This window comes from Danio rerio, chromosome 22 (assembly GCF_049306965.1).
Source record: "Danio rerio strain Tuebingen ecotype United States chromosome 22, GRCz12tu, whole genome shotgun sequence".
NCBI classification, from domain to species: domain Eukaryota; kingdom Metazoa; phylum Chordata; class Actinopteri; order Cypriniformes; family Danionidae; genus Danio; species Danio rerio.
This window is the reverse complement of record NC_133197.1, coordinates 11,551,654-11,569,755: the sequence shown is the minus strand read 5'-3', so window position 1 is coordinate 11,569,755 and position 18,102 is coordinate 11,551,654. Positions and strand designations below refer to the sequence as shown.

The 18,102-nt window shown below is 39.7% G+C and overlaps 1 protein-coding gene across 2 annotated transcripts in view; it reads left to right on the top strand.

Moving 5' to 3' along the window:
• Positions 1 to 15,779, top strand: part of pth2rb (parathyroid hormone 2 receptor b) — a 60,573-nt gene extending 44,794 nt beyond the window's left edge. The window contains exons 11-13 of one of the 2 annotated variants that reach the window (XM_017353489.3): positions 8,915 to 9,053; positions 11,855 to 11,896; positions 11,973 to 15,779. In XM_017353489.3, the coding sequence (XP_017208978.2) occupies positions 8,915 to 9,053; positions 11,855 to 11,896; positions 11,973 to 12,542 (751 nt within the window). In that variant the 3' untranslated portion in view covers positions 12,543 to 15,779. The remainder of the gene's footprint in view (positions 1 to 8,914; positions 9,054 to 11,854; positions 11,897 to 11,972) is intronic. The other variant, XM_073937362.1, reaches the window with a different exon arrangement.
• The last annotated feature ends 2,323 nt before the right edge of the window (positions 15,780 to 18,102 follow it).

The following is an 18,102-nucleotide window of genomic DNA, read 5'->3' as shown; positions in this document are numbered from 1 at the left end:
ACTTTAGTTAAAAAGCTAGGATGTTCTGTATAATTTTAGGGTATTATGGGTGGAAGCTGCAGTGTTTTGTGTGGTAGTTATGATAAGTGATTCCCAGGTTATGCACAGTAAAATATATATGATATACCAGTAGATAATTGGGAGCCATTTATGCATTGTAGCCAGAGCAAGATGGACACTGTGAACATTGTCAGTGTTATTACACCTTCTATCAGCTGAATCAGTCAGTCCTCTAACCTCTGGTAGCAAGAAGACATTTTTGCCCACAGAACTGCTCATTACTGGATATTTTCTCTCTTTCTGACCATTCTCTGTAAACCCTACAGATGGCCGTGTATATAAAAAAATCCCAGTAGATCAGCAGTTTCTGAAATAGACCAGTCCCTCTGGCCTCTAGCATGTAAAAAGTCACTTAAATCCCTATCCTCCAGCTTATGCCATGTCCACACGTACTCAGTTATTTGAGTTTCTCTGCTTTATTAAAAAAAAAAAAAATCACTGGAAACATGAAAACACAAACTGTGATGCACTGTCAAGGGTATGCCAAATCAACAGGCGGTGATAAAAGCCTCATGCTAAATCAATTCAAATGGTTAAACAGAGGCAAATAGCTTCATGCACCTTGAATGGTGCAGGATGTGCAACACAATTTACATGAATGTAGGAAATTTGCCTAAAATCGCATCCACGTGCACATTTAAAGTCAGATTCATCTTGAGAATAAAATTCTTGTAAGATAAACAACATCCCGTGGGTAAACTAGAGGAAGTGACTGGCTGGATCAATTAGGGTGTTTTTACATCTGTGGTTCGATTCATTTGGTCCAGACCAAGGTCAACAAATGATACATTGTAGCATTATTTTGCCCTTTTGGGTTGTTTTCGCGCCATACTGATTGCTTTGGTCCGAACCAGTTGAAAAGAACCAAAATGCAGTCATGTGACAAATTCCACATCACTCATTGGCCAGAAGTTATTGAACATATTTCTAAAACTACTTTTCGATTGGCCAAAATTAACATGTGTCAAAATGCCAATGGAACTCCCGCAAGTAAACAAACCGGCAGAAACAAAATGTGGCTTTTTACTGTGGAGCTACGACTGCGCTGGCTGATTGTATCCCTGGTCATAGTATCCTCTATAGTTTGTATACCTAACTTTGGACAAACTATACATTTCGAGCAGGGCTTATTTTGTGCTAAAATTGGCACCTCATTTTACCGATACCCCTCCTTAACTGCCATCCTCCCCCGTCTGCTGTTCACTTTCTTCCGCGACTCCCCAACCTTCTTCACTTTTGTCCATCAAAACCCACCGGTCTTCACTTTCATCCCAACACCCCTCTGCCATCCAATACTCCTCCGCCATCCAACACCCCCCCCATCCAACCCCCGCCCCCAGTCTCCACTATCGCGCGCGCGACCTCTACATCCTCTGTTAACATGTCGGATTCATTACCCCGATCTGTTCCGGGACCTCCCAATTCAGAAATTAGGCACTGATTTTGAGAATGAAGTGCGGCTGCGGCTGGAAAACAATGTTTTAATGCATTGCAAATGGCAAAGGCACAACGCAAGTCACCTCAGGAGGACGCGTGAATTAATTTAGCTAAACTGCGACATGGTCATCTTCCGGAAATATTACCAACTATCCATCAGGTAATGTTTTTTCCTCTCAATCTCTGTTTAAAATTCTTGGTAAAGTGCTGTCAAATAATATTATTCCTCCACATCCAATAATGCATAGCGTATTGGACTACGGCAGTTGGAGTAGTCCAAAAAGGCGCAGTTTTTCTGGTTGGGTCTGTTTAAGTTTGGATCATGTTCTCTCCACAAACTAACCACTCCATGGTTTGTTCGAAAGCATTCCAAGATCATCTCTTCAAGGAGGACTCGGTATGCTTTTTTAGTCTGATTTGGTGAGCATTTGAGTGCGATTGCCCAAATGAACCGCACCAAGAGGGAAAACGAACTCTGCGATGCAACCAAACTAAATAAGGCAGGTTTGAAAATACTCTTAGATCCAAATAAAATAAATTAGATGCACGCTGACATCATGAGGTATCATGAAAACTATATTTATAGCGGCTATTTCCAGAAAGTTTTCAGTTTTAGTCACCTGAAACTTGTAGACAAACGGACATACCACTTAGTAAAAGCTGTGGTTTTGAAGATGTGTTAATGTGGTGATACTGAGCCTCAGTTTAACATTTTAAACTTCAGCAGGTAGTCTCGAGCACATCTACATGCCCTAAATACATACTAATATAAGAGTCACTCTACACGTGTGATTTGCTGATTAGTTATTTGCACTAATGAGCGGTGTGCCTAATACAGTGGCCGGCAGATGAGTAGATACAGTATGTATTATGTCCTATCGCACAGTTGTGGAGTATTAAAGCTGCTGCCGAAGATGGGTTTAAAACCCACACGGGTTTGATAACCTTAAGTGAAATTAAATATAAGCAATGAAAGCCGTTAATGACATTACGGATGAACTGGCACAGTCACATATTACTATTAATGAGAGTCAGACATGCTCTGAACTTGAAGTAATTAAGCAATCTGCATTTGATTCGAGCTCGGCACAGATCTCTTCAACCTTCCCGACACTTTATTTCAGAAGATGAAAACAGCAGAACTGCTGCCTACTCTAAACTCCGCTCTGCTCAACTTTCTTCATTTTCTGAGCTGTAATGTAATAATAAGTCTTTAGAGAGACTTTGAATCTCATGCTCGCTTTCTCTAACTTTCATTTACAATTCAATCTCTCAGAGTTCTCGCTGTTTCCCATGGCTTTACTCCCCATCCACATGGAGACTGAAGTAATAACACTCTTTTGAAAATGCCTTGATATACCATGTACATACCATAAGACTAAAGATATGGGTGTTCAGCAGAGTGTTCTGGTGATAGACTGTGTTCTGAGTTGGTTTCTAGGGTTTTCTGGGTCAAAAGAAGCTGTTTTAGGGTGCTCTCGATTTTTAGGTGTTTAGGAATATAGCTTTTTCAGGGTGTTCTCTAGGGCACTCTAGGGATGGCAGAAGTCCACTGGTTTTTAGGGTGCTCTGGGTGGAATATTACTGGTTTTTAGGATGTTTTGAGGGTTCTCTGAGGGACATTCGGCTCTGGTTGAAATACAGATGCTTTTTTTAGGGTGTTCTTGGTGGAAGATTACTGGATTTTAGGGTGCTCTAGATGGAAGATCACTAGTTTTAAGGTGTTCTGACTAGTTTCTAGGGTTCTCTGGTGGGAATTAGGCTCTGGTTGAAATATAGATGCTTTTTTAGGGTGTTCTTGGTGGAAGATTACTGAATTTTAGGGTGCTCTAGATGGAAGATTCCTAGTTTTAGGGTGTTTTGACTAGTTTCTAGGGTTAGGGTTAGGGTTAGGGTTAGAAGATCCCTAGTTAGGGTTAGGGCTAGAAGATCCCTAGTTTTAGAGTGTTCTGACTAGTTCTGACTAGTTTCTGACAAGTTCTGACTAGTTTCTAGGGTTCTCTGGTGGGAATTAGGCTCTGGTTGAAATATAGATGCTTTTTTAGGGGGTTCTTGGTGGAAGATTACTGGGTTTTAGGGTGCTCTAGATGGAAGATCACTAGTTTTTGGGTGTTTTGACTAGTTTCTAGGGTTCTCTGGTGGGAATTATCTCTGGTTGAAATACAGACGCTTTTTTAGGGTGTTCTTGGTGGAAGATTACTGGATTTTAGGGTGCTCTAGATGGAAGATTACTAGTTTTTGGGTGTTTTGACTAGTTTCTAGGGTTCTCTGGTGGGAATTAGGCTCTGGTTGAAATATAGATGCTTTTTTAGGGTGTTCTTGGTGGAAGATTACTGGATTTTAGGGTGCTCTAGATAGAAGATCACTAGTTTTTAAGGTGTTCTGGTAGTAATTTTAGGCTCTGGGTTAAAGGTAGCTGGATTTTTAGGGGGCTCTGGGTGATAAATTGCTGGATTTTTAGGGTGCCCTGGATAGAAGATCACTAGTTTTAGTTGGTTTTGACTAGTTTCTAGTGTGCTCTGGTAGAAACTGAGCTCTAGGTTAAATATAGCTGGATTTTTTTAGAATGCTCTGGGTGGAAGATTGCTGGTAGTTTCTATGGTTCTCTGGGTTTTGGATTTTTAGGGTGCTCTAGAAGATTACTGGATTTTAGGGTGCTCTGACTAATTTCTAGGGTTTTCTGGAGGGAAAGATAAGGATAAGGCTCTGGGTTAAAGATGCATGGATTTTTAGGGTGTTCCGAGTAGTTTCTAGGGTGCTTAAGTAGGAACTGGGCTCTGGTTGAACTATAGATTTTTTTAGGGTGTTCAGGATGGACGATTACTGGATTTTAGGGTGCTCTAGGTAGAAGATCACTAGTTTTTAGGGTTTTCTGAGTAGTTCCTAGGGTGCCCTGGTGGGAATTAGGCTCTGGGTTAAAGCTAGCTAGATTTTTAAGGTGCTTTTGGTGGAAGCTTCCTAGATTTAAAGGGTGTTCTGAGTAGTTTCTAGGGTGCTGGCAGAAATTAGGCTCTGGTTTAATGATTTTAGGGTGCTCTTGGTAGAAAAATCACTGAGCTTTTAGGGTGCACTAGGTAGAGAATCACTGGTTTTAGGGTGTTCTGAGTAGTTTCTAGGGTGCTCTGGCAGTAATTAGGCTTCGGTTAAATGATGGCTAGATTTTTAGGGTGTTCTGAGTAGTCTGGTTGAAAAAAAGCTGTGTTTTTAGGGTGGTGGAAGATTACTGAACTTTAGGTTGCTCTGGGTGGAAGATTACTGGAATTTAGGGTGCTTTGGGTAGAAGATTACGTTTTTTTTAAAGTGTTCTGGTTGAAACATTGATATTTAGGGGCGTCTTGGTGGATTTTAGGGTGTCTTGGGTAGAAAATAGCTGGACATTTAGGGTGCTGGAATTTTAGGGTGTTCTGGGTAAAAGATAGCTGGATATTTAGGGTGCTCTGGGTAAAAGATAGTTGGATATTTAGGATGCTCTGGGTAGAAGATAGTAGAATATTTAGGGTGCTTAGAGTGGAAGATTGCTGGATTCTAGGGTGCTGTGAGTGGGATTGTACGGTGTTCTAGGTTGAAGATAACAGTTTTATATGGTGTTCTAACTAGTCGTTAGCTCCCAGGACAACATTCACAGTTCAGAGTTTGGTGGAAAATAGTAAAATATGAGCGTTTTGTTCATCTGATTTGTTTATTTGACTGATCTCCAAAAAAGTGAACACTGTATATTAGATCAATTGTAAATCATGTTCAGTGATTGTTTTACCAATAGTGGATACGTGGTATTGTAAAAATGTATCAAGTAAACATTATAGGAGTCAACATGTGTCTCATTTAATTAATCACAATCATATCTTATCAATATTTGCTTTAAAAAATGGCCCATGTAAATCAATGAAATTAGCTGATGATTAGACAACATGAGCTGTGCTTGAAAATGATACAAAACTCTGTCGCTAGTCGTTATTAATTCAACACACATTCTTGTTTTCTGTCGGGGATGTTTTTACGGATCTCTGCATCACGTATTGCTCTTTGAAAGTGTTCTCCACCCCAAAAAAATGAAAATTCAAAGATTTTAGTTCGCATGATGCAAGCTTTACAAAAAAAGAGATGCATTTATACAGTAGGAGTGTGTAAAGGATGGAGAGGGCTGTATTTTTGTCTCCCTGTGCTGTATTGGAATTTTTTTGAAAGCACTTGATAAATGTTTTTGACCTTTGCTGTTGGTCATTTCCCCGCTTTAAACAAGACTTTGCATGTCTTTCTGACAAATAGTTTGTGCAAATTATCCCATCGTGAACTAGAAGATGATTCAGTATGATGAAACATTTCTCTACTTTCTATATAACTTTTATAAAAACCTAACCAAAATGTGGAACTTCTCACTTTTGTTCAAGAATTTGGGGCCAGATACTGTTGTGGATGTTTTCTGACATGTTCTGTATGGTTGCTAGAGTATTTTGGGTGTATCCTTGGGTGTTTGATATCAAGTGTTTTCTGGTCAGTTGCTAGGGTGTTCTGTGTGATTGCATTGTTTTTCTGTGTGATAACTAGTGTTATTTTTGGGTGTTGGGGTATTCTGATTGTTTTTGTGTTGTAGATAATAATTGTGGTTATTAGGGTGTTTTTGATGGTTCCTGTGGTGCTGTGCGTTGATGTTAGGGTGTCTTGAGTGGTTTTTATGTGTTCTGGTTGATTGTTATGGTGTTGTTAGTAGCTATGTTGTTGTAAGCTGTTAGGGTGCTTGAGTTTTTTTGTTTTTTTGTTTTCTTTAGGTGATTGCTAGGTTGTTTGTGGTAGCTACTGAAGATGGTTACTAGGGTGTTCCAAGTGATTGGTACTTTGTCCTGGGTTGTATATAATGCAGGTGGTCACTAGGGTGTTCTTGGCAGTTGCTAGCGTGGTTTGCAATGTAGATACAGGGATCAGGGGTGTCCAGATTTGGTCCTGGAGGTTCGGTGTCTTGCAAAGTTTAATTTTAACCCCAATCCAGGCACACCTGGGCTAGCAAATCAAGCTCTAGCTAGGCTTTCTAGAAACATCCTTGCAGGTGTGTTGAGGCAAGATGGAGCTGAAAATATGCAGAACACTGGTCCTCCAGGACCGAGTATGGATACCCCTGCTGTACTGTAGATGGTGTTCTAGGATTTTTATGTTATTTTTTAATACTTATTTAAAAGGAGTACCTTTTCACTTTTGCTCAAGTATTTTGGGCCAGATCCTGTTCTGGTTGTTTGCTGACATGTTGTTTTTGGCTGCAAGGGTGATTTAGGTGTATGCTAGGATGTTTGGTGGCATGTTCTTTCTGTATGCTAGAGTGTCCTGTGTAGTTGCTATTGCAATAAAGGCGATTGCTTGGTTTTTCTGGCTTCTGTATTTGGTTGTTATGGTTTTCTGAGGGGTTGCTAGGAGTTCTGAGTGGTTATTATGGTGTTGCGAGTGGTTGCTATGGTGTTGTTAATACTGATTGCTAGAGTGTTTTTGATGGTTCCTGTTTCTGTGGCAATATTGGTGGGCAAAACCCTGAAACAGCCGAAGCAAATGTGTCAAGGATTGGAAACATTTCGAAACTCTTCTCTAAGGTGAAACCTGGTCATTTTCAGGTATTTCTCTAGAACCGCTTTAGCAACAGTTAAGCAAATTGACAAATTACAAGGCACATCGATTCATCAGGTGATTTAGGGAAGTGGTTAATGTTCCTGGCTGGCATGCAAACAAAATGAGTTCAAATCTACCGTGAAGTAACTGTAGTGATTTTTAAATATACTTTTTTTTATTGCTCTGTTTTTGTGCTTTAACAGTCTTTGTGAATAAATGTGTTATTTTGGTCATGCAAATGCACAGTAATTAAAGACAAATTTCTAATTAAATTTCTGCCTTTCTGTAAAAGCCTGGACTCGAACTCTGGTCACCATTTCCACATGTGCACTGTAATCTAGTGCTAGGCTATGTACGATTGAATTTCGACCCTATCAATCAAACACAGATTCTCTCGGTATATCACATCTTGAAACACTTGTGAAATACCTTGATTATTTGAATCACTTTAGTCACGAGAATCGAAATGCTGTTGATCTAGACACTCGAAATGATCTAGACACTCACGTACAAACTTCCCTTCACTTGTTCCCTCGGGGGAATCCCTGCCACCATTTTAAAGTGTGTTCCACTTCATCAAGTGAACGAGGGATGTTAACATCGATATACCTTCGATCCCTAGATTTTGACAGAGGGAGCGAGTCTGTTTCCTATGTTCACTCTAGAACTGATATATCCCAGAATACAATGCAATTGTGATGATGCAAAATAGTAGTTCCCAAGTGCTCAAGGGTTTAGAGCAGGGGTTTCAAACTCAATTCCTGGAGGGCCGAAGCCCTGCACAGTTTAGTTCCAACACTGCTCTAACACACTTACCTGTAGGTTTCAAACAAGCCTGAAGGACTCAATTAGTTTGATCAGGTGTGTTTAATTAGGGTTGGAACTAAACTGTGCAGAGCTGCGGCCCTTTTGGAACTGAGTTTGACACCTGTGGTTTAGAGCATTTCATTTAAACCCATTCACATGCTCTGCCAGTATAGTGGACAATAAAGATAAATGAGCGAGTGAAGGGCATAAAAAATTGGACTGGAATGCAACCACAGTCAAATATCTGTTTCACATCAGATGTCCCTAGTTTTTGGATCACTTCATTAACACCGCACTTACCTTCAGTTGGACATTTGTTATATTTTTATTCCAGCCAAAGACTTTATCCAGAATAAAAAACATTATAGGAAATACCAGGGCCTGAATGGGACTCCTTTTCAGCCCTGGAGTTTCAAGCATTAGACCAGCCCACCTCAGTTCCCGACTCACTATATTAAAATAAGGTCATTTCCAATTCAGTTTCTAATTACACTATCACTTCTTTTTCAAGAAAACAGCTACTTTAGAACTTCAAATGTTCAACAACCTTACAGTTTTGTGTCTTAACAATAAAAAAGAAAAAAAAAAAGAAGAAGAATTACTCAGGTGAGGATCGAACACGGATCGGCGACGTCCGTGCGCAACGAGACAATAAATAAGAAGAGCGGAGCTGCGGCAAAATAATGAATAAAAAGAGTGAGGCTATGGTCAAATAAATAAACAAATGGAAAAAAAGTGCGACTCCTGAGAGTGCAAGCAGCTAGAAACACCTGCCCTAGCGGCCAAAAAACGGACCGGCCCACTGGGAACTCTCCCGGTCCTCCCGATTGGCCAATCCGGGCCTGGGAAATACTGTGTAATTTCTTCGCTTGTGAAAATATTTTTAAAAAGAGAAAAAAATTTCACAAGAGAGCTAATAATGTAGCCTTCAACCAATCATTGATCAAGAACCGCTACATTACAAACTGCAAGACATGTTTCAAAATCCCCAAAATCTCACTATGTATCTGTCTGTTCACAGGAAGCTGGCGAAGTCCACCTTGGTTCTGGTTCTTGTTTTCGGCGTCCACTACATTGTGTTTGTAGGAATGCCGCACACGTTCACAGGTCTCGGCTGGGAGCTGCGCATGTACTGTGAACTTTTCTTCAACTCGTTCCAGGTGAGTTTCCCCACTTACACTTTGTTTCTTCTCTCTGTAAACACTCATGTGTGAGAACATTATGTATAATGAAGTGTCTGTTCCCATTTTAGTTTAATTTGTTCAGTCGACGTGATAAATAACAGCGCTTTCATATTCCCAAAGTGTTTTGTAGCTTATCTTTAGAAGCGGAAATGGTGAAGCGAATACAAAAACACTTTATGAAATAATTGAATAGATAAGATGTAGACAAATGAAATTAAATGTTGGTGCCAGGGTACATCATAAGACCTTTTTATATACTCGTTGGTGTGTGAAGTAAGTGAAATTAGTTGATGCTGAGATCCATCAGAAGATTAATAATAAATATATATATACTTTTTGTCTTTGGTTTGCTGTCTGTTCTGTGAAATAAAAGTTGAAGTTATTTTAAATGAATGTAATTAAAGGTGCTGAGGTACATCCACATATTTTCTTACTTGGTCATTTTAAATGATAATTGTTGATGCGCTTTTGATGAGTTTGTTTACTGTTAAATAGTTATATTGTTTTGTGGGGTTGAAATAATAAACAAAGTGTTTATACTCTACCTGACAAAAGTCTTGTCGCCTATCCAAGTTTTAGGAATAATAACTTGTCTTCTAGTCAGAAGGCCTCTACATTACTCATTTTACCAAAATAAAATATGATCATGCCTTGGTTTTTAAATATTTAATTAGGACAGTAAGGTCTGACTTCACTTAGACAAAAGACTTGTCACTTAACAGAAACAATGAGCTTGGAGGACTGCATCCATACATCTCTGCATTGACTCAAATAATTTATTAATAATTATCTAGAATGGCAAAGAAATCATTCTTGCAGGACTCCCGGAGATCATCAAGATTCTTTGGATTCATTTTCAATGCCTCCTCCATCTTACCCCAGACATGCTCAATAGTGTTAATTTCTGGCGACTGGGCTGGCCAATCCTGGAGCACCTTTGATGTGGAGGCTGAAGTATGAGAAGGAGCGCTATCCTGATGTAATGTAAAGGGCAGCACAAGTGTCTTGATACCTCAGGCAGTTGATGCTCCCATCCACTCAGCAGATCTCTCGCACACCCCCACACTGAATGTAACCCCAAACGCTGATTTTCCTTTACCAAACTTTAAATTTTGGGTCCATGCTGGTCTTCTGTAGTAATTGTGATGATTGGGATGCAGTTCAACAGATAATTGATTGTAAAAATCTACCTTCTGCCACGATTTCCATATGATCAACTTGAAGTCAAGCTATTATTTGTTGCTCTTACAACTGGAACTGACCACAAGGCTTTTGTCAGGTGGTGTATTTTGTTAGTCGGTGCAGAGGTGGATAATAAGTGTTTGTTTGTGTTTAGCTGTTTATAATGAAATTTAAGTTACAATAACTTAATAGTTGTTGATATTATGCATCAGAAGCTTTTTTTAAACTAGTTCAAATCTTTTTGTAAAAACTGGCCATCCTAAGAAGCTTTTCTTCTGTGTTTTTGCATATTTACAATTAAATCTTAATGTATCTGTTAGGAAATGATTTGATTGTAAAAGAAAATAAGCATTACAATTTATTTTATGTCCGCTGTGTGGCATATTTCTATGTAAACAAGATAGGGGTGTCACGATTTCGATTTTTAATCGAAATCGATCGAAATTTATGCTCAATTTCGTTTATCGAATCAAAAAATAGAATCGTCGATGCTGCCACGCCCCCATGTCACGTCAGCTTGGCTTGCCAAGCGGAGAAAAACAAGCTTGTTGAAGTGCTTGTTAAACTGCAGAAGCAGGAGACCCGTCGACAGAACTTAAACCCTCTCCTCTTTCAATGAAGTCGCCGTTGTGTAAGCATTTTGGATTTCCAGTGAGTTATGTTGACAACGTTCGCGTTGTCGACAAAAAAAAACAGTTTTGCAAGCTCTGCTATGTACGTATTACGTACGGTTCGTCCGATAGACAACACCGCCATTGCGATCCTCCACCCGCCCCCGTTGCACATCCGCTCGCGAAAAGTACACACTCAGGCCCTGTTTACACTGTCTTTGTTTTTAAATGGTATTTTAGAACGACAACGATTTGACATCCACAGTGGCGTGTAGCATTTCTGAGCAGCCTTCCTTCCTCTCTACCTCTGAAAATGCACATCACGTGACCACACAGACACAGACACACACACAGCGGGTCCAGGCAGTCAGAGGACTGCTTCAATCTTTTACTCACTTGTACTTAGTCATTTTAGCGCACACCTCAGATACTGTTGGCTGGTTCCTGTTGGTTGTGCGTCTTTTTTTACCGACGCCATTATAACGACACAGATCACTGCCTATTCACGAGTCCCGCAGAAAAAAGTGATTGACAGGTGGTAATTATGTGTGTATCTTGCCTTTATTCATTTACTGTATGATTTGTTTATGGGTAAAACAAAGACCATGCAGGTCAGGTAGTTTAAACTGTAGGCTACAAAAAATTAATTGGTCATTAATTAATAAATTATTCATAATCGAATTGAATCGTGCCTTTAGAATCGAAAATGCAATCGAATCGAGTATTTGGAGAATCGTGACACCCTTAAAACAAGATATTAAATAAAAAATTTTTTTAAAGTTTTTTATCCACTGGGAGTAGCAATAGCACAGTTGTAGCTATTATATGCATCATGCACTGTTTCTTGTGCAATAAAACCTCAAATAAATTAAATTAAATAGAGAGTCCAAAACAAGTAGCATGTTTGGCAAGAAACCCTCTTCCATTTGTACTGTGGTCTCATTTCTACTTGTCATTTACAACCACATTTTTGCTCTCTTTCAGGGATTTTTTGTGTCTATTATCTACTGCTTCTGCAACGGAGAGGTACGTCAAGCTGAAATAGAATTCATATTCATACTCTTTCACAAAGTTCACAGTTTTAATGTTGTCATTATCCCAGGTCCAGGCTGAAATCCGCAAGACCTGGCTCCGCTGGACGCTAGCGTTTGACTGGAAAGGCCCAGTGGTTTTGGCTAACTACCGCTACGGGTCAGTACTAAACAACAGTGGCGCTAGCAATCAATCCCAGCTCACGTCTGTGACCCGAAGCTCTGCCCTCCTCACCAGCAGGATATACCGTTGCACTAGTCGACCTAGTGTTGGATCGCTAACACACACCTCACACATACACACGTCGCTACCAGGGTACGTTTTCAGCAACTCAGACATTGAAAGCCTCCCGCCTTCAATTCCGGAGGAATTAGAAGAGGAGGCCAAGCATATTGATGACATCACGCTGAAAGAAAATGCGAAAATTGCTAGCGCCGTCACTGTGCGACAGGAAGCTCTTGGCATCTGTTTTGAGGAGAGTACGCAAAACTCGACATGCATGGATTCCGATGATGTCTCAAAGAGGCATGATGATGTCACCCCTGTGGAAATCGCCAAATTTGCTGATGACATCATGCTGAAGGATTCTTTATCGGTGAGGTACAACAATTTGGATCGGGAGAACGAGGAAGTACTTTAAAAAAACCTGACCATTTTAATGCAAACTAACACTGTCAAACCAAAATTAATTGGATACGTTCATGATTGAAACTGGATATTTGGAGCGAAAACATTGTATTTACAATTGAAAACGGATACAGTCAATTTAGGTTAATTCTGAAAACGTAGTTCCGCGAAATACGTCCGAGGAGGTAGGTTTTTTTCCAGTTTTTGATTTCGCAAATCCGGCTGCTGTGTGCGCTTTTTTGCATCTTAAATGTCTCTCGCGAGTGCTGTTCACGGCTGCGCTGTTCTCATGTAAACCCACCAGAGGCCGCTGTCGACTGACTGAATGATTGACTGGGAGACTGACCAATCGACTGACCCACCCTCCTCCTTTCCTAAACCCAACAAATTCTACTGATTGACCTGGCTGCCCGCTTACTTCCTTAAACCCAACCGACGGTTTACAAAAGCAGTCCAGAAAAAGAAAAGCCCTTGTCTGATTTTTACCACGTTTTAGGATTTTGCCACATTCTCACCCTGTTGTTCACTCGTTCATTTTACTTTTTAGATTTTGTTTTTGTCTTACCTGATTTCTGGGGTACGTTCTTCGTACGTGGATTACTCAGTTAGCTGGATTTGGTTATTGACGATTTGACATGATCCAGGATCGTTTCGTTCTTCAAAACTGATCTGAGAGTTGTTGTCATAGCAACAGTTCTGCTAGCTCAAACCTGGTCAGCCAATCGTTGCATTGCTAATCACTTCACAACACATGCAGCAATCTCAGAACAGTTCATCCAGTCATTTTAATCCAATTCACAAACTTGTTTGAAGAACCAAATTAGCCAGAGATCAATTATCAAGATTAAAAGATCCAGGATCTGCCAAATCATTTTAGATTATTTAAGCGAGCTACGAAGAAAAGATCCCTGGAACCGATCTTCCCCGCACTCGAATCCGGTCGTCGTCGTGGTCGTCATGGTCAACTCCTCTCTGAATCTCAAGTCCGCCGACGTACACGACGAGCTAACTAACAGCAGGAAAGCCCTCTACACAGAGGTAAGCGGTCAGCCGGTAAGCGCCAAGAGGAACGGCGTCATATCGCCCAGTAGCTTTCGCTTAAAAAAAATCAAATGCATGAGTACATAATTAAGGGTCTCCAGAAATGTTAGCGGGACTACGTTTTCAGAATTAGCCTTTTTTTGAATACTCTACCAAAAAACTTTGGGAATTTATTGGATTGTAACAATTGGGCACTAGAACTCTTTTGCATCCAAAATGTAACATATTTACAAGAGTTGATTGGATTGTAAAAAAAAAAAAAATGGGATTCATAATTGTATAGGGTGAATGTGCGATTGCTAAACAGTGCCTAAGTAGCTATTTGTTCAAATTAACCAATTAAACGACTATTAACCAATAGTCAGCGCGGCCCGACAGAGGTCAGATGTAAAAGGAAAGTTGCCTAAGAAGAAGAGCCACAAAAACATCCGTTTTTATTACATGCACTTTTAACTTAAATATATATATATATATATAAATCTCAAGCTAAACAAAAAAGAGACCACATGTGTTTTTTAATGCACGATAATCTACTGCATTAATAGGATCAACTGGTTTTACTCATTTTTAGGCCTTCAGTTCAAAGCCAAGTTTGCAAAAACAAAGATTTATATTTGCATTTGCTCTATTTCCTCTTGAACTTAGCACCATCGCACTGTCGTTATTGGTTTATGTAAAAGTTTGGTATTATTAAGTATGTTTCAAGTTTGTGTAAATAGTTCCTTCAAGTGTCACACACTGTGGGTTTTATATGATCAAATGATGAAATCAAACAAAGGGAATTCATGAAACAAGCAGAATGAAAAAAGTTTGTAAAACCATTATCTATAATCTCTAATCAGGCAAGAATGTTTTTTGCAAATCATTCACATTCACTACCACTGAGTGCTATGATTCAGTACAGTATGGTATGCATTTATTTCCATTTCCACTGTCAGAAGTACCAAAACAGTGAATCGTACTGTTCCACTTTTTGGGACCCTTTCATAAGGGTGCCTAGTGCCACAGTTTGCTACTAAAGGGTAGAGCTAAATTATCTTCTGAACAGTGATTTGTTTACAATTGGCAGTGAGCATTTTGCACTCTGTTTATGCACACTGGGTGCTTTGCATTGTAACTGCCTGCTGCACCTAACGTAGCTCTTGGAGCGCCTGCAGTTGGAAAAAGTCAACACTGAGCAGAAAAAGCACCTGATGTCATGCGCTCCAGCACTAAGGCCATTGAAATAGTGGTGGCCTAGTACTTGTGTTGCTCTTACAATAACACTTCCCAAATGCTAGGATTTACATATACTGTGTCAAGTTTCTACACGGGTGTTTAAAGTTTACTCCAGAAATGTGTGCAATCCTAACTAACTGACAAATAGCTCAAACTCACTCATTCAAGGTTTTATTTACAAAACAATATTATTAATCTAGAGCTCTTCCAGGAGACTCAACACTTATTAAACACACCCAGCCTAGCTCCTCTTCCATTGCTCTAGGCCTCGCCACCACTACCAAGCCAACCAATCACAGCTCTTGCACTATATGGCATTGCAATGTGTAGTTAAATTTTTAAAGGTGCACATCATGGTATTGTCGTATGTGAATGTGCAAAAACAACTCCAGATTTACCAAACACACTCGGGACAGATGTATAAATTAGCTTTAGGGAGTGTTGGAGAACATGATGTCCGGTGGTTTTTCAGGAGTATTTTTTAACTGCAGGCACACAGTGCACTCTGTCAAAAAAAATGGTTCTAACAGGAGGCGGTGTGTGCAAAAAAAGCATGCAAAAAGATTACTGCCAAAAATTAATCAACACAAAGAAAAATGTGTTTGATGTGATGATGGCGTAAGCAGGAGTGTCCAAACTCGGTCCTGGAGGGCCGGTGTCCTGCATATTTTGGTTTCAACCCAAATTAAACACACGTGAATCAGCTAATCAAGCTCTCACTAGGTGTACTAGAAACTTTCAGGCAGGTGTGTTGAAGGAAGTTGGAGCTAAACTGTGCAGGACAGCGGCCCACCAGGACTGAGTTTGGACACCACTGGCCTAAGGGTACTGTTGTCAATAGAAACACTAAGCTGGTCAGGGTGACCCGAACCGAGTCATACTGTAGCTACTGTACTGTATTGTGCCATGAAAACAAGGCACTATAAACGTATTTAATGTTTGCGATTTAAGTATTTGATTGTGCTAAAAAAAATAAATTGAATGTTGCTTAGCATGAATGTCCAGTTTTTACATCGAGCTTTTTTTTTAAAGTTGATTTTGTCAGTAAATGTTTTTCTTAAATTGATTTAAATGTACAGTGCATTGATGTTTCATAGGTGGAATAAACACACTTAAATGTACGTCAAGGTTTTTTTTCTCTCTAAAATTTCAAAATATGCTGATTATAAGCATCATTCCAAATGTACCAAATGAACTAGTAAGTCAAAAAAAAAGCATTTGAAGCCTTCGTAGCAGTGAGTATGGTATCTGAAAATCAAGGCCACACACATTTGTGAAGGAATGATGAACGGTGATGTGAATTAAAGCCCTAAATAGCTAAATTAAACAGAAAGCTTTAATAGAACTGAGTTTTTACTGTTGGTCACCACAGGATGCCCTTAATGTGTCTTTCTTCAGAGTTTAAATCGACTGCACCGATGTTTCTAGCCCCGTGGGAGTCGGGTTATGTATTCACTCTGTGATTACAGTTATATAACCTGTGCTCACCAGTCAAAGAGTATAATACCAGCTCAAACATGTCTCTACTATCGTCTTGCAAATTACCTGAGACATTTTCTTTATTGATATATATTTTAAGATATAAGATTTTTAATATATATTAATATATTGTGCTGACTTGATGAATGCATATTATTATACATTTTTGATTTATTTAATAATAATAATTCATTACATTTATATAGCATTTATATAGAGTGATGAAGCCAATTACTATATGGGGATGGTTAAGAGGTCATGATTGACGGAGGCCAATGGGCAAATTTGGCCAGGATGCCGGAGTTAAACCCCTACTTTTTTACTAACAGATATCCTGGGATTTTTATGACCACAGAGATTCAGGACCTCGGTTTAACATCCCCGTCAATATACTGGGGCGTTAAAACCCACACAGATCACAGGTTGAGCACCGCCTGCTGTTCTCACTAACACCACTTCCGGCAGCAACCGAGCTTTCCCATGTGGTTTCCCATCCAGGTACTGACCAGGTGACAACTAGCTTAGCTTCAGTGGGCGATTTACTCCTAGACCTTTTAAGATTTTAACAGCTAAACTCACAAGAAATTCAACAACACAAATTTTGACCAAAAATCTAAAATGAAAAAGCAATGACAGAAAAGCAACCACACTTCATCCCTAGCAACCGCATATTTAAACAACACAAAATAGCCTAGTAACCATATAGCAAAGGCTAGCCCTGTGCAGAGACTATCCAAGGGGCATGTACAGGATAATGTAGTGACATAGGCATGTAGGGGGGGGGGGGGGGGGTGTCGCGGGGGCACTTCAGATCTGGAAGGGCACTATCTATCCAAGACTAAAAAGGGCATGTGCACTGCACAGGTTGAGCCCTATGTGTGCACATGCCTGTCAATGGCCTACAAACCTCCTTGCAAACACACCTAGCAACCTTTAGCAACAACAGCAACCCAGAATATCCCTTCAACTTCTCATAATACCCTTGCAACTGTAAAACCAAACTCTAGCAACCACCCTGGGTATGTTTCCAAAAACAATCTTTAGCCATTTATTGATTTTACGTTTCCCAAATGCATCATTCCACCAAACGTTTGCAGACTGTGTCTATCCACGTTTCCTCCAGAGTTTCATGTAATTTTGGGTGTTTCATTTTAAATTTTTCGACTTTAACTGCAGTTCAGCAGTTTCATCTTCATGTGTCAACAAATTGTTCATTCGCCGTGACAAACTGAGGTACTATATGAGAATATGAAGTAAGGACTGGTGGAAGAGTGTTGTTTTTCATGGAATTTGATACTGCACGTCGAATATATATAAAAAAAACTTAGCATGACACGATCAAACTAGTACAGTCATGTAGGATTTGACACATTTTGTGACATGATAGTCTATACACACATAGCTGTTTGATGCTATTCTCGGCACCTACCGAGTCTCTGCACCTACCGAGAAATGCGGAGGAATACCACTCTTACAGCAGTTCCTCGCATTCAATATCTCGTTTGTCACATTGGGTATGCATGAAATTTTTCTGAATAAAAGTAAAAGTGCCAAACTGCAGCATGGACTGAAACTCCCCTTTTCATGCAAACCTCTCCCTCTTTCACCACTTCACACATCCATCTAAATAACGCTGGACCCAGCACAATGGGAGGTAGGGCGTTCTCTTTCCATGCACCCAAACTGTGGAATGCTCAAAACTCATACTTTTAGGACTGTTTTTAATTTGTGATATCTCTTTTCTGTATCTTACTGTGATTTTTATTGTATTTTTTTGTTGTTTGAGTGTGCTTTGTTGTTTTTAGTTTCTTGTAAGCGCTTTGGGTTTTAGAAAA